Consider the following 27,255-nt stretch of genomic DNA (forward strand, 5'->3'; position numbering starts at 1 on the left):
GTCTGAAGCACCACTACATTTGGGTATGAGGTTTGTGTGTGTGGACAAGTGCTGTGTTGGGGCAACACCCGAGTAAGAGCCTGAGAACTTTGCAATCAAGACAAGCCCTTATGCGTATGTCTTCACTACCAAAATAAAGAAAAAAAAAGTTCTTAACTTGGTTTAGCTAATGCAAGGTAGCTACTCAGGTTAAAAAAGCAGTGAAGACACAGTAACTCTGCTTTTAACTCGGGTTAACAGCTTGAATCCAACCCCACTCTTCCCTATAGGTTTTAACTATAGGAAAGGGAAAGAATGCAGAATCTGAACATTTTGGTATAAAATATGGTATTGTTTCTCAAAGGCTTTGATGAGGCAAATAAATGATTTTCCTGTGATAGAAATATTGCAAATGAATGAGATTTGAGTGGCTTAATTATCTTAGGCTCATTTGAATATCCAAACTTTCACTTGCTCTCTCTTACACACACACACTGCAGATCAGTGTTCAGCTGGTGTTAACTGGAGTTCTCGGTGTATTTGTTTTTATGGCTTCTCACATGGGAAGCGAATCCAATTGTGGATTTGCAAATGCGATTGCATGTCTAGCAAGAATAGTCATTGTTGGGGGGAGGGTTTGAGGCCTTGGCCTTCTGACATGATCTCTTGACCTGCTGCGACCTGACACACCACACCTCAAAAGTAGACACCGCCTCATGGTACAGGCCTCTCTATCTAAATCTGTCCAGAGCAATAAGTTCCCAGGTTTTAATGCCTATCTTGAATGATTTGATGTTGGCTTTCAAAATGTCTTTATATCCGAGGATGGGTTGACCCTTACAGTGGATTCCTGTGCACAGTTGGCTGTAGAGCACCACTTTCAGTATACAGAAAACCTCAGTAGGGACCATGCGTCTGACCCAGCAAAGTTGAGACCTAAGCATGCTCTCGATTCCAAGGATTTGGCACCTCTCAAGGACTTCAGTGTTGGGGATCCTGTTCTACTACTTGATGTTGCAGATGGATCTTAGGCAGTGAGAGTGGAAGCTCTCCAAGTGTTTGAAGTGCTGTCGGTATAGCATCCATGTCTCACAGCCATAGAGGAGTGAGGTGAGAAAAACAGGATGGTAGATTTTTATCTTGGTTCTGAGGCAAACTCCACGCTCCCGCCAGAGCCTGAAGATGAGCCTGCCAAATGCCATGCTGGCCTTTGCCAGATGCTGAATAATCTCATCTTCCAACATGGCTTTACTGGAAAAAGTGTGCTACTCAGCATAGCAGAATTTTTGATAGAGTTGAGGGGTGAGTTGTCAGTTGTGATAATGGACTCATGGTACTTGTGATGCTCATGATGTGGTGCTGTCTGGTACATGACCTCTGTCTTGTTCAGGCTAACTGTGAAACCAAAGCATTTTAAGGCCTAGGCAGAGCGATACATGACAACTGAATGTCGTCAGGTATGTGTGCAATGATGGCACAATCACTAACAGGAGCTCTCTTAAAAGCTATTTGATTACCTTGGTGAAGGCCCTGAGTCGCTGTAGATAATGGACCACCATCCAATCTAAACCACATGTGTACCTCTATGCCAAAAGTCCTGGAATGTGAACAAGAGCATGGCTGAAAAAGACAGTGGCAAAGAGGGCTGGAGCCATTACACATGCTTGTTTGGTGCTGCTGGTGATAGGGAAGGCTTCTGATGAGTCACCACACTCCATCACCCTGGCCATCATGAAATGAGTGGGTGACAACAATCCTCTTCTCTGGGAACACAAATTTATGAAAGAGTTTCCACAGGCGCTCGCAATTCACCGTGTCAAAAGCCTTGGTCAGGGTAACAAACACCGCATACAGGTCCTTATTCTGGAGTCATCTCTTGTATTTGTCAGGCTGCGAAAATCATGTCCATAGTGCCGCAACCAGCATGAAAGCCACTCAGTGACTCTGGATACATCAGGTCCACTAAGAGAGATGAGCCTGTTGAGGACAACCCGGGCAAGGATTTTCCCAGTTATGGACAGCAGTGAGATTCTGCGATGGTTGTCACAGCTCAGTATGCTTCTCTTCCTTTTGTACAGATGGACTATGAAAGCAGCCTTATACTCCTGGGGCATGGTACCCTGTTCCCATATAGTCTTGAAAAGGCAGATGAGTTTCCTGACCAGGTGGGCACCTCCACAGTTGTATACTTCAAATGGCATGCTCTGGGAGTCCGGAGGCTTGCCCCGGGACAGCTGTTCGTTGGTCTTAGTAATCTCGCCTAAAGAAGGATACAACACCAGCTCCTCCAGGACAGAAAACAGTGGGAGTGAGTCAATGGCTTCATTGGACATAGTGGATTGACAGTTCAGGAGACTATCAGTGCTCTGCCCAGCGAGAGAGAATCTTGCCTTTCTCTGTGAGCAGCCAGTTACCATTTGCTGTGAGTACAGGGGCTATACCACTGGATTGTGTGTGTGTATGTTTACTTTAAAAAGCTGATTATGGAATATTGGTTAGTTTTTCATGCTCATTAATTAAAGCACATATATACATCTCTCTCTCAAGTGTCAGATTTTATATTTTGGTCTACTTTGGTGTGTAATCCTAGCCAAAAAAAAAAATCAGAATAGCACAAATCTATCAACTAGCACTCTTGACTTTCAGTGGTTACCATCATCAGGGAAGGAATAACAGCCTGTATCATCAAATTACATGGGTACCTTCAGAGAGAGAGAGCATGGTAGAAATCACTGCATTAAGCCTTAAATAATACAAACACATTACCTCACACTGATTCACTAACCCAACAATCAAATGAGATCTTCAACAGTCACTGATGAGCACACAGCGTACCTCAGGAGTCTCTCTGTGTGTGCACAAAACGGCTTTAAGACAATTGTGCTCCCTTAACAGTAGGCCACTGCATGTCAGTCTAGTCCAGGGATCAGCAACATTTGGCACACGGCCCACCAGGGTAAGCCCCCTGGCGGGGCGGGCCGGTTTGTCTACCTGCTGCATCCGCAGGTTTCGCCGATCGCGGCTCCCACGGGTGGCGGTTCACCGCTGCAGGCCAATGGGGGCTGCGGGAAGTGGCAGCCAGAATATCCCTTGGCCCACGCCGCTTTCCGCAGCCCCCATTGGCCTGGAGTGACGAACCACAGCCACTGAGAGCCGCGATTGGCCTAACCTGCGGAAGCAGCAGGTAAACAAACCGGCCCGGCCCGCCAGGGGGCTTACCCTGGCAGGCTGCATGCCAAATGTTGTTGATGCCTGGTCTCGTCCTTCAGGCTGCTTTAATTTATGCAGATTATGTATGGTAACAAGGAGCCACTCCAATGTTTGGGGATTACTGGGGCACTGGAACCCTCCATCCCACCATGCCTTCTTTCTCCAGGCCACAGTCTTGATGCCAGCTACATAGTGGGTAGATTTGCTGTCTGCCACCAGAAGATCTGCCTGTGCTGGGGTGATTATCCCATAGCCATCTGCACCAGATTTATGGCCACTTTGCACTGTCAGAACTGTACAAAGCCATCTTAACACACAGGAGAATCTAAGATAATGTATGTACATTTCTTTGTTTAAACAATTCCATTACTATTTACATATTCTTTGCCCCTCTTTTCTATGTTAAAATGATGAAAAGCAAAGATAGGGTCAAACTGACATCACTTATTGCAGCATATATTTTACCAGATTTTGATATATGCACTATACACATTATAATGTAATGTTTTATTAAATATATGTTACAAGATTTACAGTCTAGGAATACAATATAGCAAAGTGTTTTTAAAGAAATGTTTATAGAAATCATTTTTATAACAGTATTAAAAGACAATATTATCACAACATTTAAATATACAGTATGCAAGGCACCTTCCTATCAAAGAAATAAGGCAATTAACTAGTTGTAAACAAAATTCAGTCTAACTCAAAACTTAAAATCACATTAATTTCTTTGTGATTGGACTGAAATAATTTCAACACCAAATTGCATAACATGCTACATTTTTTTGCCACCTGAGTTGATTTCTGTCAACTTCATCATGAGGTTTTACATGTACCCAGAGGCATGGCTATCTTCATATTATCAAAGGGTTTTTTTATTTTTTAATTCTTTAAAACCTAGAACTAGTGGAGAAAAATCCTTTAACAGTCACATTGTAAACTTTGCAACATAGATAGGTAGGTGAGATTAAAAGAAAATGCTACCCGTAAAACTGAACAGAGTCTAGTTTGTAATCTTGACTCTAAAGTGAAAATAGGTAAAGATGAAACAAACAGTACTTCATTTCATAATATACTTCAGTTTCTCCATAGTTGAAATTCATGGGGAAATACAGCCTGTTTCTTCATGTTTATACCACTGTTATATCATGAATCTTGTATGCGAGGTCATACTATAAAAAAGAGAATACCATTAATCTATATGAGGTGCTGATATTTGATCATTACTTAAGTAAATAAGATAACCACTACTAGGTTCATGCAGATTATGAGGACTGAAATCAATGGAGTTACTCCTACATTAAAATAGGGTAATGAAGTGGCGAGTAAGTCCCAATATTAATATGTTAGAATAGAAATGAGCTGTCGCAGGCACTCCCAGCCAATGGGAGCTGCAGGGACAGTGCTTGGGTTGGGGGCAGTGTGCAGAGCAGAGGCCCCTGGCTGCCTCTACGCATAGGACACGGAGAGGGGCCACGCTCCCCAGCTGGAGGGCCGGAGCGGAGCAAGCCCCAGACCTCACTCCCCAGCGAGAGCTCGAGGGCTGGATTAAAACAGCTGGCGGGCAGGATCTGGCCCGCAGGACGTAGTTTGTGCACCCCTGATCTAGAACCTGCTCCCACTGAAGTCAACAGAATTTTGCCAGTGCTTTCTATGCCTATAAGATCAGACTCCTTAGTTCATCCATCAGCTATTGTAAAGTTATCTACAGCATATTTTCAAGTATTTATCTGGTCTAGTTTAAAATCGCAAGCAAGGCGTCTCCCACCATCACTATTATGAAGATATTTTTTGTGAAATTCAACTTAACATGTGCTTTCCTTAATTTCATCCCATCACACCTAGTTACCAGTTGTTTCACCCTACAATTAATTTTTCCTCTTTTGTGTTTACAACTTTTAAGTACTTAGTTATCAAATCCCTTCCCAATGCAACTGGCTATTTAGTCATATTTATTTTGCATTCTTAATGTTCCTTTGTAAATCAGCCCTTCCAGTCGATTGATCCTTCCATCACCCCACGACCCCCGCCTTCTGAGCACCTTATCTTCCTGGTACTGAGGTACTCAAAACTAAATAGAATATTCCAGTACTCATCTCCCTAACGATGTATAAAGAGGAACTATAACCTCCCTTCTTTGTGACATGATACACAAATTGCTGTTCAAGGACACAACTCAAAACTACATTTCCTTTTTTTGGCCACCACATTGAGCTGAAAGATCATATACATTTTACATACTGTCTGCTATCACCCCTTGCTGTATTTCAGCACAACTCATTTCCAATAATATACAGAAAATCTCTTTTCCTAATTAGTATATCATGGAAGCTTGCAACTGTCCAGGAAGCATTTCATTTTGTTATTGTCTAACCCTATTTCCAAACTTATTATGTGCCTTTGTATTATTTCTCATTCTTCACTACTGTTCATACCATGCCTCAATTAGACAGTATTTATGAATGTAATTAGCACACTATTTATTTTCTCTTCCAGATCATTAATTAAGATGTTGACTCAGACTGGAACTCTTGTAACACTGCACGCTGTCACTTCCTATAGACACTTCCTTATAACTTGACACACTGCTGATTAGCATTAGCCTTTGTGTAAAATACTCCAGCTACTCAATCCCTGTAAAAGTGATTATTGATAACCGCATTTACTTTAGACCATCTGCCTACTAGTTTTGTAAATCTAGCTGCAAAAAATCTAGCTTGATCTGTCATTCTTCATAAACCCTTTCAGGTTAATGCTTGTCCATCTAGATTTTTGTCTTTATTATTTATCCCTTTAATTTAGTACGGGTTAAAGTTAGCGGCACCATAAAGCAGTAATAGTCAGGATCATTTGTTTCATCCCTTTCCCCTCCCCCCATCATTTTGGAAGATTAGCATCATATGTGCTTCTTTTATTGTAGTAGCAGTATTTATTTGAATCCCCACTGTACTTGCCACTGTACAGAGAACAGAAAGACTGTCCCTGCTCAAACATATTGATCTATGTATTACTCCATGTAGCATGTGCATCCCCATACCTGTGACCACAGGAACAAAAACAATACAAAAATAAATGCAAAAACATGATTGTTACACCCATTTTTTTTTCATTTTCTTTTAAATAGATTGTAAACTTTTTGGGGCAGGGACCGTCTTTTTACTTTTTTTATACAACACCTAGCACAATGAGACTCTGCTCCTACTTGAGGCCTCTAGGTGCTACCATAGTTCAAATAAGTAATAAAATAATAAGATAATGAAAGAACACTTCCCAACAAAAAATAATCTTCCTTCTCCTGTGCCACAAAGACAACGACTGCCACAAGGTCAAACTTCGCTTCTGTCAAACAACAGGGTAGGGACGTAGATTCCAGAGTTGAGGGCCTCTGTCAGGAATGCTCTGTCCCCACTCCTTATATGAGCAAATATAGGGCAAGTTAACAAGATATTCCCCCAATTTTAGAAAACCTCTGTTATGTAGCGCACTGTAATTGTCAGAATATTCATGATGAAAAGGCTGGGCTGGAAAAAGTATTGAGCTAAATTGAGCTCTGATGTCAACAAGTGCAAACTCCATTGACTGAAGAAGAATGACACCTATTTTTACCAGTCTAAATTAGGCCCTTTGTTCCCACCCATGCTTCCCATGCAGATGATACTTGCCCCAAAAGGGCAGCTTTCACCAGAAGATGTATTTATCTGACATCCAAAAAATAAAATAAAACAAAACAAATCACATATCTTCTCAGACATTTGGAGGAGCAATGATCTGTTATTCAAATCTGGGTTTTCACTGGGTACATTCCAATTTTTCCAGTTCATATTAATCTGTCCAAAGTACTGTCAATCCTGAACTCAGGTTTTATTTTCCTCAGTTTATCCTTCCTCTGCTAGTAAATCTCTTTAGCAAACAAAGGATAATAAAAGAAATGTCTCTTCATCCCAAGGCAACAAAATCAACAACTAACATGGGACTTCAATTCAGGAAAAACAGGTGGTCTCATGCAGCCAGTAGTAAATCAGAGTTTCTAAAAATTATAAATAATTTTCTAACACAAACAGTTCTGCAACCAACAGAAGGTAATGCTATTCTGGACCTCATAATGACAGATAAAGATGAATTAATCACTGACCTCTAAGTTATTGGTTGCCCAGTGACAAGCAATAATGACCCGATTACATTCAATATGGACAAACAAGGGACAGTCCCAATCAGTTATATATATATATATATATATATATATATATATATACTTGGCACTTCAGAAAGGCTAATTTCCTGAAGATGAGAAAAATTATGAATGAAATTTATTTGGAAAAAAACCCAGAAAAGTGTAAAGCTGTGTTTGGCCGGATGAATGCCCTAGCCTACAAGGGAGACATCTGTAATTAACAACTTCTAAGGAGGTGCAGCAAATGGGGACTTTACACACACGTTCCCTGTCCTGTCCCCTAAGCTAGAGTCTCACACTGTAGGAGCGAACAGAACTATTTTTTCTATATTGTGCCTGATACATATACTGATCAAAGCCAAGCTTGTAGAGAGTACAGCTGGAATCATCCTTCAGGTCAAGATCCATTTACCATTTCTGTCTGTTTAGGGATGGGATTATCAATACCAGGGTGACCATCCTGAATTGTAATTTTAGGATACAGACATTGAAGTGTCATCTCCATCCTCCCTTCTTCTTAGGGAATCGAAAAATATTTGGAATAAAATCCTTTTCCACCTCAGCATTAGGGTACAGGTTCTTTGGGTCCCTGTAGAAGTAGGGAGTCTATCTCCTGTAAGAGTATCCTTTCATGAGAGCAATCCTTGGAAAGGAATGAGAAAGGGGGTTTTGGAAGGGAAGAGGGGAACTCTATGGTACAACCAAAGTGAATAGTATCAGGAATCTATTTGTCCGTAATCATCCATCATATATGAGAAAACTGGGCTAGGCAGCCACCAAATCAGATCTTGGGAGGACCTGGCACCTGGGTAGGTTAGGGATTCTCACAGATCCTATCAAAAAGACTGGGTATGTTAGTGATTCTCACAGATCCTATCAAAAAGACTTCTCGGCAGGTGTTGCCCCTGGAAAGAAGAGGTAAAAGGAGCATTATGTTTATTTTGTTGCATCCTCTGACACTTTTGCAGCAGTTCAATAAGCTCTCTGGTGAAAGAAAGGTTGCCTCATGTACTTCCTCTTGGCAGCTGAGGTGTATATCCCCAAGGAACCGAGGGTTGCCCTTTAGTATTTTAATGAGTGCAATGCCTTGTTCAGTCAAAAGATTGATAAGTTGTTTCCCTCGAAGAGCAAATCTTCCACAGGGAACTTTATTTCCTTGGGGAAACAGTGCTGGCCAGTGTGCTCCTTGACTCCTCAGACCATTGCACAAGCGTCTGCCTAGCCTGGATCTGACTGGGGACTCATAGCCTCCTCCATGTAGTGTTTCCAAAGCCTGAACTCCCCAGCTTGACAGGTTTGAGACAAAAAGGAGTGGCTGATACTGCACTGAATGGAGATATGAGCTTCTCCAAGACAGTACAGGCACCTCTGGTGCTCATCTCTGACTGGGAAAGCAGGGAAGGAGCAAAGGTGGGGCGAGGGGCATTAATTTACTAAGGAAGTTTTATCAAATTTTGTAGACAGTTCTCCAATATTTATAGATTTTTATATAATTTTTATATAATACTTACAAAAACAGAGTCAAGGATCAGTTGTGAACACTGGAGGGCTCCATCCCAGACCATGTGGCAGTAAGAAGGGACTGGGGAGACGGTCAGTCAGAAAGAGTGCAGGTATGGACCAATAGACTCCAGTAGCAAGAATCTTCTGGTCTCAGGCACATTCGTATCCTCAGTGGAATACACATAGGGAATGGCACTCAAAGAAGGAGTTTATTTGTACAGTATATTAGGAACAAAAGAAATCACAGTAACGGGGTAGGACCATTACTAAATGGAATGGCAAAACTGTTAAATAGTGATGCAGAAAAGGCAGAAGTGGTTCAATTAATATTTCAGTTTTGTATTTGGAAAGAAGGATGATGTACTGGTATTGCATATGATAAAGAAATACTTTCCAGTCCATTAGTAACTAAGGACAATGTTATGCAATGTGTAGTGGGGATAAACATTTTTGAATAACTTGCATAAAGAATCCTAAATGAGTTGGCTGAGGAGATCTCTGGTCCGCTGGTATTAATTTTTAATAAATCTTGGAATATCAGGGAAATTTCAGAAGACTAGAAGTGTGCTAATATTGTACTGATATATAGGCCAGTTAGCCTGACGTCAGTCCTGGGCAAAACGATGGAAAAGCTGATACACGATTCAATTGATAAAGAACTAAAGAACAGGAGTATAATTAATGCTGATCAACATGTTTTTGTGAAAAAAGTTAGTCAAACAATCATGATTTCACCTTCTTTGGTGAGATTATCCGTTTGGTTGACAAAGATAACTGTGTAGGCTATAATACTTGGACTTAGTATACTGCATGACATTGATTTAAAAATTGGCACTATACAATATCAATAAAATACATGTTAAATGGACTAAAATGACAGATCTCAAAATGTAGTAATCAATGGGGAATCATCATCAAGTGGGGATGTTTCTAATGGGGTTTTTGCAGGACTTGGCACTGAGCCTGATACTATTCAACATGTTCATCAGTGTTCTGGAATATATCTGCAAGATATGTTCAGCCAAAACACAATTTATGCTTTTGTCAAACGCGAGTTATTGAGCTCAATACGGAGCTAACTCTGTAAAAAGTAATGCCCTGTGACATACAGGTCAGGCTAAACAGTCCCTTCTAACCTTAATAACTCTACAAATCTGAACCAGCATTCATAGTGATGAATATTTATATAACAAATTTACAGCTAGCTTAAATCAAAGCATTTTGGAAGCTTTGTGGGACTAAAAACAATTGAAAAAACCCAGACCTTATGTGGTATCGTTATGTCTCTCAAGAGCATATTGATCAGATATTGAGTATGAGGTGGGATTTCAGAATATGGAATCCATTGCGCACAAGCACTCTGCTGTCCCTACGCAGAGCTTCATTGATTTCAGTGGGGCTCCATGCAGTTACAACAGTCTCCCATTTGCCTACCGAATTGCCGGACTGAAACGCAAGGTAGGTATTAAAGTCGCTTAACAAAGATATAGGATGCTGTCTGACCAAAATTCATGTGCACGCTGAATTCCATTTTCATTGTCAGTAAGTTACCCCTTATGCCTGTTCCGAGTGCTGACTAAACTCCTACACTAACCAGATATAACCAAACACAGGGGAATAATGGAAATTCAGCCAGCCAGCAAGTGGGGGAAAGGCATGAGTTTTTTTCCAATTCTTGACCTTAGCAGCAAAAAATTCTAGGGGATTTTATGACAAATGCCAGTTTAAAAAAAAGAGCATTTCCATGCCTTTTACAGATACATATATTTCATAAGACACACAGCTTAAATGTGCTAAAAAAAATCCTTTGATGTATGATATTACATACGTATTCAGTCCTGATCAATGCAAGGGATAAGCATACAAGAAATACAAGGAAATGAATTTACTCCAAGTGATACCTATCTTTAAGATTTACAAATTAACTAATTGGAATCTATTGTCAGTTTCTCAGCTAACTAGACAGCTTCACCCTCTCATCTTTAAAAAAAAAAAATGTTGTTGAAAATGTGCAGCCTTGATGTCTCTGTAAACGGAGAGAGAGATCTGGCATGATCAGACACTACTGTCGCAATACAAGAAAAATGTACTTTCATTTTCTTAAGTACAGCCATTTCATCAGATACATTAAGACCTGTCTTAGGAATTTACATCTCCCCTGGAAGAGCAGTGAACCAGGAAACATTTCCACGGACCTTAGATGGCTTCAGCTGCATTGAGGACAGCTGATATTTCAATGTCTTAGTGTAGTACATTTCTTCAATATAAAAGCATAGAGCCGCTCTCTTGGAGTTAATCAGTTTTCAGTTAAATTCAGGTTTAACTTTAATAAGATCCTTATTATATTTACACCCACACAGTCAACTTATGTGCTTTTCAGAACTATTTTTTCATTGTAACTCCTTAATTTATATTTCCAAATATTTTATGTAATGGTATGGTGCACACCTGCCTAAAGGCTTCCTAAGTTTAAAAAGTCTGTAACTAGTTCTTAAAACAGTTAAACCTGACCAAAAAAGAAAGTTTATACACCAAGCTGTACATTTTCTTTACATTACCTTCATATAATTCAGCTTTCCTTCCAGAGTTTATGCAGAAGGGTCAACTTATTGCTCTTGCAATTGACATGAATTACAATAGAATTTTTACTTTATTTTTTCATTTTTGTTTTTCAGGATTGTAATTTTCAGTAGGATATCTAATTTTCTGGAATCCGAGAAGTTAAGCTAAATTCTTTTTTGCTTTACTATAGAGCACATAATATTTAAAATGATTTACTATTAATTAACAAATCACAGCAAGTCATAAGCAAATGTGTGGTATGTTTCAGTCACTGGGGTATGGGTGAAGCACTGTTAAAAAAAAATTAAGACAATCAGAAATCGTTGGCCACAAGAGGGCATCCAATATTCTCTTACCAAACCATATTTCATATTAGCATGTTTCAATTTCAAGCACTGTGATGTTTTAACATATGGGGGGGGGGGGTGGGAGGAGGGATTATTTCAGATTGTAGCATTTTTCAGGATGTCTTCTTTTTACCTGGTTTTGACTAACGTTCTCATTTTTTTATTTTACCTTTTTTTTTTTTTTTTTTAACTGTACATAGGGAATTGTGAATTATAAAAGTTATTAAGGTACCAAGTAAAGGGCCTGATCCAAAGCCCACTGAAGGCAGAAGGGACTCTTTCCATAGACTTCAGATCAGGTCCTGAAAGTTCTGCTTAATCAATCATTTTTGTCTTATTGTTTATAGGCACACACACTAATGTTTTGGTGAATGTGCAGAAATAATGAATAATTTAGACATTCACATGATAACCATTCATTTTTAAAATAATCAGTATAATCATTTTAAGAGGGTTTTTTTATGTCATACTATACTATGAATGACTACACAGAAATAAATTGTTTTATTGTCAAACACTGTCCAGCTTAATACAATTATTTAAAAATCAAGACAATTGTTATATAGTGCTAAATCAGTCTAGTCAGACAGAGCATTGTGATCCAATGCCAGTAGAATAAAGAAGGCTAGTTTATAATCTCCAGAACACTTCCTCTACCTGCCTGTGAATACATCTGTAGGTAACTCAGTTGGAAGCAAAAATGTTGCAACCTATTTACGAACTATTTAAAATGTTCCGATACTATAAAATTTCACATGGTATTTAATGACCATTCTAATTTATATTACTTATACTTTAAAGGGACACTGGGCTTGAAAAAACATGGTTCTGGCTGAAAATGTCATACATACTATAGATACAAGGGAGGTGAGGGAAGATCTTTTATTGGACCAACTTCCGTTGGTGAGAGACAAACTTTCGAGCCACACACACAGCTCTTCTTCACATCTGGGCAGAGTTGTCTCCCCCCCTGTTCTATAGGGGTCAGGCTCTGATACAGAGACCCCCTTGACAAAGGGTTACAACTCTCACCTTTGGCCCGACAAACACATTACACCAGACCTGAAGGGCAGCTGTGTGTGGCTGGAAAGCATGTCTCTCTCACCAACAGAAGTTGGTCCAATAAAAGATACTACCAAACCCAACTGGTCTCTCTAATCTCCGGGGACTGACACAGCTGCAACTACACTGCATACATACTATAGTTAAGGTAACACAACTGGCATAACTGAAATAAGTCCGTGGAGGGAAAAATCTATTTATTCAATTTGCTAAAGGGATCTCAGAGCACTCCATGTATAGGTAGGCTCCAATCCCATAACTTGTTTTGCAGGCAGGCAGACAGACACTAGTGCCTGAGTGGAGTCCCAGTGGAGTCAGTGGGACTCTGGATAGGTGCAGGAGGCCACCAGCATGAAGTTCAGCACTAGTTAATTTTTTCTCTGAAAAGAGCTTTTTAAAATATCAGAGGAACAAAATACAAACAAAAATAAAAACAACCCAATTTTTTTTATAATGTGGTCATACTTTATATTAAGGTTCTGTTTGTAAATGATTAATAGAAGTTACAGAGCTTTAGAGACATGAGCAGTATGTATTACAGATTATAGGTACATCTGCAGAGGATGTTATGAATGGTTGGGAATGCTTGTCTGGAGGATACCTGTTCAATATCTTTCCTCTGTTGCCTGAGCATCCAATAGCCTTCTATATTACCCATCTGCTCAAACAAGTCCAATTTCCATGACCCTCCCTCTTTGCAGGTTACCTTTAAACATTACTAACATACATTCAAGATCACAGTTTCCTAGCTTTGAGACATCCTGGTGTATTAATACATACTGTTGCCACCCTCCCAATCTTTAACTGAGGATGGACAAAGCAACACTTTGCGATAGTCAGTAGATCAACAGGGGTACCAGTTCAGAAGTGGCCATTAGTACCCCCTTTGGCTTTGGCTCATTAGTACTCCCCCCTTTTTTTTTTTTTAAATTTAAAATGGGTGATTTCATCCTTGCTGTTTTACATTCACAGTGGTTCATCTCAGACTGCCGCCTTTCTATTTTTATTGAAGGAAAACCATAGTGCATCGATAAAGGGCATACACATGAATATATTTTAAAACCAAGCTTTTGCATCATATTACTAGGTTATTTTATATTCTGGAAGAAATATTTCTGCTTTCAGCAGTTATGGGATTACAAGTGATGGGAAAGGGCATCCTATTTACTCACATAAAATGTATAGTGCTGGCAGCCACAACATAAGCTCTTGACAGCGCTCCGCAAACCACCAGCTGTGTCCCAAAGATGTCATCTTGTTTAAGTCAAAATTCAGTTTAGTTATTAGCCGCATCTCGTACAATTTCTGTGTTAAGTCGCTCAATTCCCACCTGAGCTAGACTGGTGGTAAATTGAAACCATAGTAATTAGAGAGCAGATAAATAAAATTATATCTTGACAAGTGCACACTTTGGAATGGGTCCTGGTATTTATCTACCATCAGGTTTGACTATGAAACTAGTGACACTGGCCCAGTTCCGTTTTCTCAGGCACTAGCAGTTTGTATAGTGGAGATGAAGATCTGGGATAAGTGTCAGGCCAGTTCTACTCTACAATGTTTTGTCAGCATAGCGATATTGGTCCTGGGTGTGAAAAAAACAAACCACAGTTCTGGCTGGCAAACCTATCCAAGCAAAATCCCCACTGTAGACATAGCTATGCTCAAAGAACAGTGCTTCTGTTGCCATAGACAATGTCATTTGGGAAGGCGATGTTACTATGCTGACAGAAACATCATCTTAGGCCTGGTCTACATTAGGGGGGGATCGATCTAAGATACGCAACTTCAGCTACGAGAATAGCGTAGCTGAAGTAGACGTATCTTAGATAGACTTAGAATCACTTACTTCACATCCTCGTGGCGCGGGATCTACGGCTGCCGCTCCCCTGTCGACTCCGCTTCCGCCTCTTGCCCTGGTGGAGTTCCAGAGTCGACAGCAGAGCAATCGGGGATCGATTTATCGTGTCTACAGTAGACACGATAAATCGATCCCTGATTGATCACTACCTGCCTATCCGGCGGGTAGTGTAGACATGGCCTTAATGGTCTTGACATCATTCAAATTTAGTGGATACACTAATGTTCTGAAACTGTTCTACCAATTTCTTAAGACAGTTTGCATAAAAGGTTCTTACTTTGTTCGAATGTATCCAACCTTGAGATTTAGTTTATTAATCTGTTCCACACAACACTCAGGTCCAGTTAGTGGTTGCTGTCACTGAACTCCAGTAATGTTGTGCTTTAATATTGTTGGCTGGAGATTCATAAAATATTATACATTTTAGCCCTGAATATATTTCTCCTACTTTTCCATCCCAACATAACTGATATAAGTAGAGGTGGCACTTACTAGATTTGTGCATACAAGGCTGGAAGCAGGGATTTTGTCACAGAATTTATTTCACTCACTGGTTGATGGATCCTAATTGAGGTATCCAGAAAACCTTGTCTATTTAGACAGACTTTTGCACAAAGAATTAGTTTATGAGAATGGGAGTGTGGTGGTGGTATTCTTTGCTAGGGAGTTTGCAGTTTGTTTTAGCAGAGCCTGTGCCAATTTTGATTTAACTTAGAGTTCTAAGTATGTTATATAAATTAAAAATAAATAAATTTTTGGAAAAATCAGAGCTTCTGGCATGTATAAATTTCTATTTTTTCCTTTATTGAACTCCTGCTTTTCCTAGAAAGTGAGGATTTTCCCTTCTTGTAATTCAAGTTTCTGCCACAAGGTAGCTGGCAGTCTCTAGACCATTGGGCTTTCCTCTTTGAACTTGCTAGTGATCAATCAACTTCCAACAGCTTATCCTCCTTACTCAGCGACACTATCTACAGGCTGCTTTTGTACACTTTCTTTAGGTGGATTATTCCCTAGCCTTTAAAGATGCTTATGGAAACAATTAGATACGGGCAAACCTAAAGTGACTAAAATGTTTTCTAAAATAGCAAGTCTAACAACTAATTAATTATCAGCACTAATGTAATTAAGGTCTGGAAGAATCCCAAACAGTCAAATGCTTCTTCACAAAAACCCAATTTACCAGTACAGAATTTCTTTCTGTTCCTACTTATTTGACAATCTGGATCAATCAGATATAAAGAGTGCACACTGACTTCCTAGTTCTGGTGGAAAAATAGCTGGTCAAGATGCTCCTTCTAAGGACAGTATCTGCCAAAGCTGACACAACAAATCTATAGTGGCATATAGGTACCTAAGGATCATCATTTGGCAGCTTTACACAAGTCCCTTGCTGAAGCCCTTTTCCTTTCAGCTCACGGGATAGGTCATAGTTCTAGTACAGTGGGCTATAAATGGCTCAGGGGAAGAAGACTACGTTTACGTGGCAACACAGGACTTTTAGCCATCTAGCTGTAGTGGGTCTGGACTCCACCCTCTCCCCTTGAAGTCCTGAAGTGGGGAAGGGCAGTAGCATAGCTAAGGGGGAGCAGGGCAGCGGGCAGTGCGACTGAAGGACCCAACACCGAAGTGCTGCTGAAGACCTGGAGCGTCACCGGGTGAGTACTAGCGGGTGGCACTTTTTTTTTTTTTTTTTTTTTAAATCTCCGCTCCCCCTGGTTTCTCCACCTGGCTATGTCACTGGGAAGGGAGTGATGAAAACTGGACTAGGGGAGGGTGAGGTGGGACGCCGCCCGGGGGGAAAGTAAAACATAGCATAGCTCAGGTGATCTTATGAAAGACTGCCTGTCCTGAAAGGGGAAGAGGAATGCAAGTTTCAGCTTCTAACATTGGCTGCCCAGTGAGGACTCAGGCGGAGGGGGATGCATTAGTCACCAAAACAGAGAAGCAAGGATACCCAGAAATTTCAAGGCTGCTTCCACTGACATGGAAAAGGTCTTTATGTTCAAAGGGGAAGCAGACTAAGTTTGGGCCTGCTGTACTCTGTCTCAAGGAAGAGCAAAAATGGACATCACAATTGCCACTGAAGAAATTTGGGCACTACTGTACCTATGCATCTTCTGCCTGTCCACGTCACTGCTTGCTTTAAAGAACTAGAAGGTGTTTGCCCGGAGCTTAGGCAGAAGATTAACTGACAATAACACAGCATTCAGAGTGAAGGAAGTGCAGCTGGTCAGGAAAAAAAAAAAAAATCTAGTAAGCGGCGATTGCTCCCTCTTCCTTCTAGGTTGAGGGAAACCATTTGATCCAGATTGTTAAATGAGTGTCAGCAGTCTTTCATTTCTATTGCAGGATATGTATTCTATAATTGTTAATCTCACTTGACCTTTTTTCTGATTGGTCCTCCTTTCAGGCATTACTTTTTCCAGAGGTATTCCTCATCCCCAACTGAAGAAACTGGGTCGCTTTGGAGATGGCTCATGACACTTGGTAAGGGACATACTGTGTAGCCTGTTTATGAACATTTTAAAATCAGATCAGTTTTTCCTCAATTGAAACTTGTTAGATTTAGAACATTGATCTCTTAGTTTCCTTGCATTCTGCCTTAAGTTTTCTGCTTATTTTAATTTCTGGGCTATATTAAAACAAAACTCCTCTGTACTCGAAGGACAGAAAAGGACAGCTATATATATGGGGAAAACAGTCATTGTCATTACAGGTTTTTCATTAGTGTGCTCACTTCTTAAGCTCCATTGATCAACCATTAATTATATATATTGAAGCAAAGTTCAAAATGTGCTTGGCACTGTACAGATTTAATTAAGCATGCATTAACATATGTAGACATGTATCTTTTTCAGAGTATTTTCAGATTGTAAAAAAGTCATGTACGTTACTTCCTTAAGCCCTTAGTGGTATTCACGCCTATTATAAATACAGATCCAGTGCTCATATGCATAGAACAATTTTTAATTACACAAATTTAACTTAAATATAAATGTATAGAAATCAACAAAATTTTAAATTCAAAATTTGAGGAACTGAACACCACTAGAAATCTATACACATATACTAAGAATTTGCCACATTTACAGGCTTCAGACCAAATTTAACATATTAGTAAAATACTTTAAACAACACTTAAAATGAGCAACTTGAGGGGGTTACTTCGACCCATAAGATATCTTATTGTAACAGAATGTGTTTGACTGGTTAAAGGGAAAATGTTAGGAACAGCATTCACTTGGACATCTACAATAATAATGGTTAAGTTCCTGGGGGAACAACTTTATATTCAAATATTTTATTCCTGCAATGGAAAATGGATAATCAACCCAATTTAAAAATCAATCTAAGCTATAATCTATATTGTAATGAGTAATCAAGTTACAGAATCTGAAGGTGCATGCCTATATCCACAGAAAAGTTTAAAATATCCAGTCAGTTTTAACTGCTATTTTTCATTCAATTTGAAAGCGGTAACAAAAGGAGGAATAAGAAAGAACAAGATGAGCACAAGTGTGGTAGGGAAAGTCACATTTATTAGTAAGCTTAAAAGAGTACAAGAGGAAGAGAAAACTAAAGACACAAACAAGCTCTGCTTTAGAATAAAGACAGACTACTGTTTTCTCTAACAGATTTATTTCAAAAAGTACACGTCTGTCATGAAACTACAGCATTCTTGTATTTTTTTTTTTTTAACAAATGGACTTCCTACAAATTTCAATGCTTCTACTTTAAATTCATAAAAATTAAATATAGAACCTCATGCCGAAATTCATACCAATATCAAATACTATGCTTTGTGCACGTGAAGTACTGAATACCTTTTTCCAGTTGCAGACATTTACTCCATTAGGCAGTATTGCTTTAGTATATGGGCTGGATGAATGGACTATAAGGTGGATAGAAAGTTGGTTAGATTGTCGGGCTCAACGGGTAGTGATCAATGGCTCCATGTCTAGTTGGCAGCCAGTATCAAGTGGAGTGCCCCAAGGGTCTGTCCTCGGGCCGGTTTTGTTCAATATCTTCATAAATGATCGGGAGAATGGTGTGGATTGCACCCTCAGCAAGTTTGCAGATGACACTAAACTGGGAGGAGAGGTAGATACGCTGGAGGGTAGGGATAGGATACAGAGAGACCTAGACAAATTAGAGGATTGGGCCAAAAGAAATCTGATGAGGTTCAACAAGGACAAGTGCAGAGTCCGGTACTTAGGACGGAAGAATCCCATGCACCGCTACAGACTAGGGACGGAATGGCTCGGCAGCAGTTCTGCAGAAAAGGACCTAGGGGTTACAGTGGACGAGAAGCTGGATATGAGTCAACAGTGTGCCCTTGTTGCCAAGAAGGCCAATGGCATTTTGGGATGTATAAGTAGAGGCATTGCCAGCAGATCAAGGGACGTGATCATTCCCCTCTATTCAACATTGGTGAGGCCTCATCTGGAGTACTGTGTCCAGTTTTGGGCCCCACACTACAAGAAGGATGTGGATGTGTCCAGCGGAGGGCAACAAAAATGATTAGGGGACTGGAACACGACTTATGAGGAGAGGCTGAGGGAACTGGGATTGTTTAGTCTGCAGACAAGACGAATGAGGGGGGATTTGATAGCTGCTTTCAACTACCTGAAAGGGGGTTCCAAAGAGGATGGATCTAGACTGTTCTCAGTGGTAGCAGATGACAGAACAAGGAATAATGGTCTCAAGTTGCAGTGGGGGAGGTTTAGGTTGGATATTAGGAAAAACTTTCACTAGGAGGGTGGTGAAACACTGGACTGTGTTACCTAGGGAGGTGGTGGAATCCCCTTCCTTAGAAGTTTCTAAGGTCAGGCTTGACAAAGCCCTGGCTGGCATGATTTAGTTGGGGATTGGTCCTGCTTTGAGCAGGGGTTGGACTAGATGACCTCCTGAGGTCCCTTCCAACCCTGATATTCTATGATTCTATAATTAATTTGAAATGTACTCATCATTGAAAAGCCCAAAGGCCCTATAAACAAACACTTAATGCAGTGTTTCAGTAGGGTTAAGCGATACAATGAACCTAATGTGGTCTTTCCTCCTACTTGGCAAGAGTACAAAGAACAAAAGTCTGCCATGAAAACTATTTTCTATACTGTTGGCTTCCTTTACTGCAGAAAAGCCCTGATTTAAAGACAGATATTTGAAACACATCTTTAACACTTAGTATATTGTTACATGTCAGATTAAATGTCCTCATACCTCTTGTTTAGTAACAATACAACTACACAACATTAGATTAAATGTGTACTTTTGTACATTTCTGAATAGGCAAAATACCACAATTAATGGCATTTACAAAAATATGATGGGTATTTATTTTGCTCAACTGGAACAGGGCATTTTTAACGCACTAAACGCTAAAACATTTACTCATGAAATGTCAGTGTAAAATAATGCCTCACAAAAATACCTTTAAATATCTGTTTCAGAAAGTATATTAAAAGGAAGTTTATGATATCTGGTCTAATGTAGTGTTTTTTCAAATTACATAAGGCTGTCACACTTTATTCATCCCAAACTAAAATCAGAGTATGCCCCATTGACAATGGAAAAGTAAATTTTCAGTCATCCAATTAACTAGTTATTATTTCTTCAGTTCATTTAGATTTAATATTTACAAAAGAAAGTTTATCTTCAACTATAAAACTGCATGAATGAGGTATTGAGGATGGTGTGTTCTAATCAATGAACTAGCTGTCCTTGCTACCTATAAGAGTTTTCCTTAGAAGTCTTATTTGTAACAACATTCTAATTGGGAGGTGGGGGGAGTACTGGGACAAGCTATTTGGTCCCATCCATTCCCCTTCTAAATAGACAATACATTGTTAATCTGGTATCTGCTTTAAATAAATTAGATGTGTGAATTTAAAGAAAAAAAAAACAATTTACTAAAATATTTATTTTGTGATATTAATCAAATTTATAGTAGTAATAATGTGGCCTTCATGATAATGATTTGTCCATTCAATAGGCCTGGATGTTAGGTACTTGAGGCAAAGTCTATCCCAAGTAGGTAGTCCTATGTATTTCAGAGGACAGTGTCAGTTTCTGTTACTTTATCTTCCATGCAATTTCATAAACAGACATTGTCAAGGCTGCAAGGCCTAAAAGCTACATTCTGAGGGCATATCATGCTGTCCTTCCACTTTATCACTTATTCCTTTCTTGTGAGCTGACAGGGAATTAAATATGCACAAATGCAGCTACACCTGCTTTAGTGTAATACATTTATGTTCTTCAGTATCTTTCCTGTTTACCTGACAGGAGTATGGAGTATTGGACAATGCAATGAGAGCCCATCTCACAAACATGTCCACAGATGGATTAATCAAGCACTTTAGACGGTTAGCTTGTTGCCTAGCCCTACTGCTGGCTTTTAATCTCTGCTTTACCTCCTGTTTTGCACAGCAGATCAGTTTTCAAGATTGACATAACAGCATTTTAAAAATAATAAACACCTTACTTTCGGGGTAGGTAAAATATTTGGTGTATCAATATATCATTCAACTGTGACAATCTCTCTTCAGTGTTTATAACTGGATACGGGAAGAGACTGTCTTCATTCCCCACACCAGGGATTCTCAAACTTCATTCCACTGCAACACCCTTCTGACCACAAAAGTTACACCACCACCCCAGGAGTGGTAGACCGAAGCCTGAGTCTGCCCAAGCCCCACTGGCGGGGGGTAGGTGGGGGCGGCAGCAAGCCAAAGCCCAAAAGCTGCAGCCCCAGGCAGGGTGCCTGTAACCTGAGCCCCACTGCCCAGGGTTGAAGCCCTCTGGCTTCGGATTTGGCCTGGGTGGTGAGGCTTGGGCTTAGACTTTGGCCCGGGTGGTGGGGCTCAGGCTTTGGCCAGGGCCCCCAGCAAGTCTAAGACAGCCCTGGGAACCCCACTGGGGTCACGACCCACTTTGGGGTCCCCACCCACAGTTTAAGAACTGCTGTCCTATACTTTCAAACATTCCTTAAAATTAAGCTTTTTTTTATTATTAAACTTTTGTATTCATGTGTCTGGAAAATAACTACAAAGTAGCACATATCACATGTGAGAATTCTAATCATCCAATCTGGTACTACAGTGAAAGTGAACAGTTTTCAGGAACATAACATTTCTAGCTTGTAAAGAGAAGTTCAAGCAAAACTGAAGCACTTTGAAATACAGAACATTATGCAGAGTTACTTAAGCCACATCCAAAATATTGGCAGAAAGAGGTACAAATATAAAAAGTATGTAAGAAGAAATCAGGTCACAGTGTTGTGAAGTCTGTACCTTCATGTTTAAGAAGCACCTTTCAAGAAAAAGCAATTTAGGCACCAGAAACTTCTTTAAAAAACATAAGTTACAATCAGGCATAAAAGTTTATTGGAAAGGCACATATGAAAGATAAAAGTATCTTAGTTCTAACAGTATCTGATTACAATCTAAAAAAAGATGCCCCAAAATGTGGAAAGTTTTATACATATCTAAAATACTTAATATCTACTTCATTCTCTAAATTCAGAATGAAAAGGGTTTATATACTCTACATAATAATCCAGATAAAAAATTATGTATCTACCTATAACTAGGACAAACATCTAAGAGCAAGCTGAATAATTTCACAGATGTAGTCAGCTATAGAAAAAACAGACACCGTAACCTAAAGCTTCCCTAAACTCTTGAGAAAACCTTGTGTCTCACATCATTGTAATACAGATATATCTAGTATCTTTCACACAGGCAGTTCGGACATTTACCTTAAATAAGATCAGTGTTGCACTCTATCTTCCTTTTCAGTTTGAAAAATATTTGGCAGTTTAGTATCCACTATTGACATTTTAAATTTACAAAATTCTTTGTTCTGAAAAACATTACTTTCAAAGACTCAAAATGATGCAAAATTCAAATACACTATCCACAACAACCCAATAGCTATCACAAGATATCAACAGTACTTTAATAAGTCTGAAACTAGTACAGAAACCACACTCGAAACCTTTTTTTTAAAGTTTGTAAATTGTGAAAGGTTTTTTTTAAAAAAAACAAAAAACAAAACAAAATAATGAATTTTAGTTCTATATCTACAATTTTGGATAACCACAGTGCATGAAGAGGAGAAGTTATTTGAAATTCTATTTTTGTTATGAGAAAGTAAATGTAATTAAAGTGTTTGGTACCAATATTTAGAGGTTGGTTTGTTTTTAATGGGGACACCGAGGACCAAGCTCTTTTACAAATTCTTTGTACAAAAACTGTTTACACAATGTCCTCAAATAGCAGACTAATGTTGTACTGTGTATATACACTAGGGTCAAAAATAAGTTTCCAAAATAAGTGGGCAGATTTTACGAACTGATGAGCACTCATCTTTTCCCATTAAATCCAGATGGAGTTTGTGTGCGCTTACCTCTTTGGAATCAAAATATGGATTTAAAAACCTAAAGTGAGATTTAGAAAACTAAAGCAAGGTTCTGAAAATCTTAAGATAGATAAATATCTGTCCTGCATAATTTAACTATTTGTCCACAAACACATATCCATTTTTCATGGGAAAACAACAGTTGATCTGAAGTTTTGGAAGACTAGGTTCCATGAGTAACAAGTTGGTATAAACTTGATCATGCCCCTTTAATGCCAGTGAACAGTTTTGGGTTGCTTGGCATGACTATAATAAAATGCACTTCTCTTAAAATTGGGGTTTCATAAAGCTTGCAAGATCTCCTGTAGCATTTCCACTTGTTGCATTTAATCCCAAAATCAAGTTTATTAGTTGATCGGGTTCAAGTAACTGCAACTGGTAGCCCATGATATACGAGTTCTCAGCAATTCAGAAGATGCCCCAAAAAGCACATTACGAAAGGTAAAGATTTCCACAGACTTTCAGTAAAATATTTAGATCATTCAAGTACTTCAGCCACTGTGGCCATTAACACAGAATGGCCAAGGAGTCAAAGTATTTAAGTCATTCCAAATTTTGAGGGTGAAGTCTCTGGAAATCTAATTTCATGGAGTACAGTTGCAATGTCTTTTCACTGTCAAAAATACACAATGTTGTGTTTCATATTCAGAATTCCACATCTAGTTGATATGGTGTTTCTTCATCTAAAATTCAAATACCTTCATTGTTTCATATCTCATTAGGAACTTAAATGCTTTTGCTGAAGCTTTCAATTAATATATTTTAATAACAGTTCAAAATTAATAAGCAAAAGTGATGGCTGTTCAAACTAACTGTTCGTTTTCTTCAAGGACAATTTTGTGCACTTTTTAAATGTAGGCTGGAACAAGGGTTTTTTGTTTTGTTTTTAATATTTGTAAAGAATAATTTAAAAAAAAGCATAAATTAGCACCATTCTATACTATGGACCCATCCTTGCTTTGTGCTGGAATCATCACAGGGACAGCTCCCATTCTACTTAGATTAGGTGCAGCTACCTTTGATGGTGGAAAGTTTGGGTTTTGACCAGAACGACGTTCAAAGTCTTCACTTGGTACTTGATTATATGGAGTCTTGGCATAGCCTTCCATATTGGAGGGAGACATTGAACCCAGGGAAGAACGATTGCTGCCTATATAGCTGTGTGCTGTTGAACTACGACTCTTTGGAGGAGGAACATCCTCTCTGAAAATAGTTAAAAATAAAAATGGTTTAAACCAAGAATGTACTGGTGTTTTGAGGGATTTGTAAAATGTCTACTCTTTTTTTCTATTCCAAAAATAAAAGTAGCAAAAACATTAATACTGTTCATTACTTTAAACAAAATGTGTTTCAAATATTTACCACTTTCAGAATCCTTTTTAGCTGAACAAAACATTGAAACATATCAGAAAATAGGATACAGGCATATTAATGTATACTACATTAAAAGTATAAGGTTATATAGGCTTAGCTGTCACACTGGCTTAATGTACTGGCTTAGGTCAATGCAGAATTCTAATCAGCCATAATGAATATATTACCTATGAAAAAAACATTAAGAGGAAGTTATGTTCTAGTTTCAGATATTACTGTTCAAAGGGTAAAGACAAAAGGTCATTACCTAATATCATGATGCACTTCTTTTTCATATTTTTTCTCTTTACGTTTCTTACAGCAACAGAAGACGAGAAAGGCCAATAAGAAGAGACCCAGAAGAGTTCCAATAACTGCTCCAGCAATTGTGCCAGCTGTATTTATAGCTAAAATAGATTAACACAAATTACTATAATACTGGCCTTTAACTTAATTTGCATAACTAGAGAATTCTCCTTACACCTTAAAATAAAAACAAATGTTTCCTATACTGAGAAATAGTACTGAACTGATACATCACTACTTATACACGTTTAAATAAACAAAAAAAATCTTAATTCACATGGAAAGACAAGTCAAAAGGCTGACATTTATAGGAGCTGAAAGAATGCTCAATACTCAAAAATATGACAAAATTAAAAATGCTGTCAGCTACCTGTTCTACAGTATATTTCTTTTATAGATTACAAAAGGATCAAACGACTATTTCTTTAACTCATTCATCAACATTTCTGATTCTGCGGCAACTACTATACAGCAAGTACTTACGAGGAGTGACATTTAGCACAACGAAACAGTCATCAGTGCCAACTCTGTTTGCAGCCACACAACTGTATGTACCAGAGTACTCCTCAGAGGCATTTTTCAGAGACAATTCACCTGTATCTTTATCTACAAATATTGAAGAAACTTAGGTTAAAATTTTCCATTAATGGTTATTATTCAATATTTCCAAAGGTGTTAATCCATTACAACAAATTTATTTAAAAAGTCAGTTTCTTAGTTATGTTGACATTAGTTTGAAAAAAAATGAGACATCTGTCAAACTGCAAAGAGCTGTCATATATAATACTATCATTCTTTTATGAATAACTGGAAGTTGATTCCATAGTATTTAATTTCAGTATTAAGTCTTGGTACTCCATACCACTCATCTGCTGAGAATATTTCCTTGCCAAGAGTTTAAGGGAAGTGTTTAACACAGGTAATCTGCGAGGTATCAGGTCTTAAGACATTAAGCCCAGGCATAAAAAAAGCTTAGCATTTCAAGGTGAAATAAAAACATGAAGACAAGGCCTATTATCCATCTTAAATATATTAAAATAATAAAGGATAAACATTACTCAATAATGATGTTGCCGGAAGTTCCTCTGTGCCAGTTAATTTTCTCCAGTTGTAGGACAAGAGTGGGGAGCCTTCTTCTGATACACATTTCAGGGTAAGGTCTCTTCCAGTTTCCTGTGATCCTTCAATGTAGCATTTAGTCCTTGCTGGCTTTACTAATAAATCAAGTATTATTTAAATTAATTAAAAGTCACTTATGGTGTCCATTAATTAAGCCTTAGCAAGTAAATCATTTTTCACTGCACAAAACTTGAAATCAGCCTATGTTTTTTAACGCTTATGTTTCCTACAAGGGCAAACCAATTTTAGAGCCATTTTCAAGAAATGTTTATTATTTCTACATTTTTGTCCTCCTTCTCCCTATTCCACTGGGGAGGTGGGGTATCAATCCTCTAATTTTTGAACACTAAATAATAGGGCTGTCAATTAATCGCAGTTAACACCGGCTATTCACTGAAAGCAAACTTAACGTGTTAATTTGTTTTAACACATTAATCACATACGTGTGTGAGGGTGGAAGGCATCAGCGGCAGGTAGGGGCTGGAACCCCATGCACCAAGAGGGGCTGGAGCCCTGAGCAAGGCTGAAGCCCGGAGCCCCCACCCGACCCTCTATTTGAAAATATAGAAAACCCACAAAAATTTAAATAAATGGTATTCTATTATTAACAGTGCAATTACAACTGTGATTAATGTTTTTAATCTCGCGATTAATGTTTTTAAATCGCTTGACAGCCTACTAAATAACAATTTATCCACTTACAATTCAGTATTAGATTATGAATTTATTTTACACAAGCACCTCTCTCATTTTAAGTGTCAAATGTAATATGGCATGTAACAATTTGCCCTCAAAAACATATACAGCATATAGCGTCTGTACAAGTTATCTTACCAAGCACAGTCAACTGTATTTTTTGGCTTTCAACTCCAGGAGCCTTCTTCACTCTGCACTGGTATGTGCCCGTGTCTGTTGACTTTAGATTCAGAATATCTATGGAGCCGTCACCAGATTTAGGATCAGGATTAGTGAACTGTACCCGTCCATTCATAGCTTCATAGTAATTATTATAAATCCTGTCTACAGAGTACATAATGATCTAAAGGAAAGGAAAAAAAACAGGTATTTTCTTGAAACAAAATCTGCATAGCAATTTGAATATTTCAAATGAACCACAGTTCTATTTCTTTGAAAGTCATCTTTTCATGTGTAAAAATAATTTTAACTGGAATAATAAAAAACCCACACAATGCAATTTATCTGATGGGAAATGAATAAACTCTATTAATAGCTGTTTAAAATTGCTACATGCTAATACTGTAAACCTCTGCACGAAGGGGCTCATCTAAATTTACTAGTATTGCTTCTAAAGAATGGAATGGGACCAATATATTTTAAGATCTAAGAATTTCTTTTAAGTA

The 27,255-nt window shown here is 38.6% G+C and overlaps 1 protein-coding gene across 2 annotated transcripts in view; it reads right to left on the reverse strand.

The window, feature by feature from the left end:
* Positions 1-3,843: 3,843 nt before the first annotated feature.
* CXADR (CXADR cell adhesion molecule) overlaps positions 3,844-27,255 on the reverse strand; it is a 53,421-nt gene continuing 30,009 nt past the window's right edge. The window contains exons 3-8 of one of the 2 annotated variants that reach the window (XM_074971384.1): positions 26,729-26,933; positions 25,834-25,989; positions 25,259-25,381; positions 24,738-24,876; positions 24,133-24,319; positions 3,844-4,364 (exon numbers count right to left, since the gene is read on the reverse strand). In XM_074971384.1, coding sequence (XP_074827485.1) covers positions 4,323-4,364; positions 24,133-24,319; positions 24,738-24,876; positions 25,259-25,381; positions 25,834-25,989; positions 26,729-26,933 — 852 coding nt within the window. In that variant the 3' untranslated portion in view covers positions 3,844-4,322. Of the gene's footprint in view, positions 4,365-18,343; positions 24,320-24,737; positions 24,877-25,258; positions 25,382-25,833; positions 25,990-26,728; positions 26,934-27,255 lie in introns of those variants that run through there. The other variant, XM_074971378.1, reaches the window with a different exon arrangement.

This window comes from Natator depressus, chromosome 1, assembly GCF_965152275.1.
Source record: "Natator depressus isolate rNatDep1 chromosome 1, rNatDep2.hap1, whole genome shotgun sequence".
Taxonomy (NCBI): Eukaryota; Metazoa; Chordata; order Testudines; family Cheloniidae; genus Natator; species Natator depressus.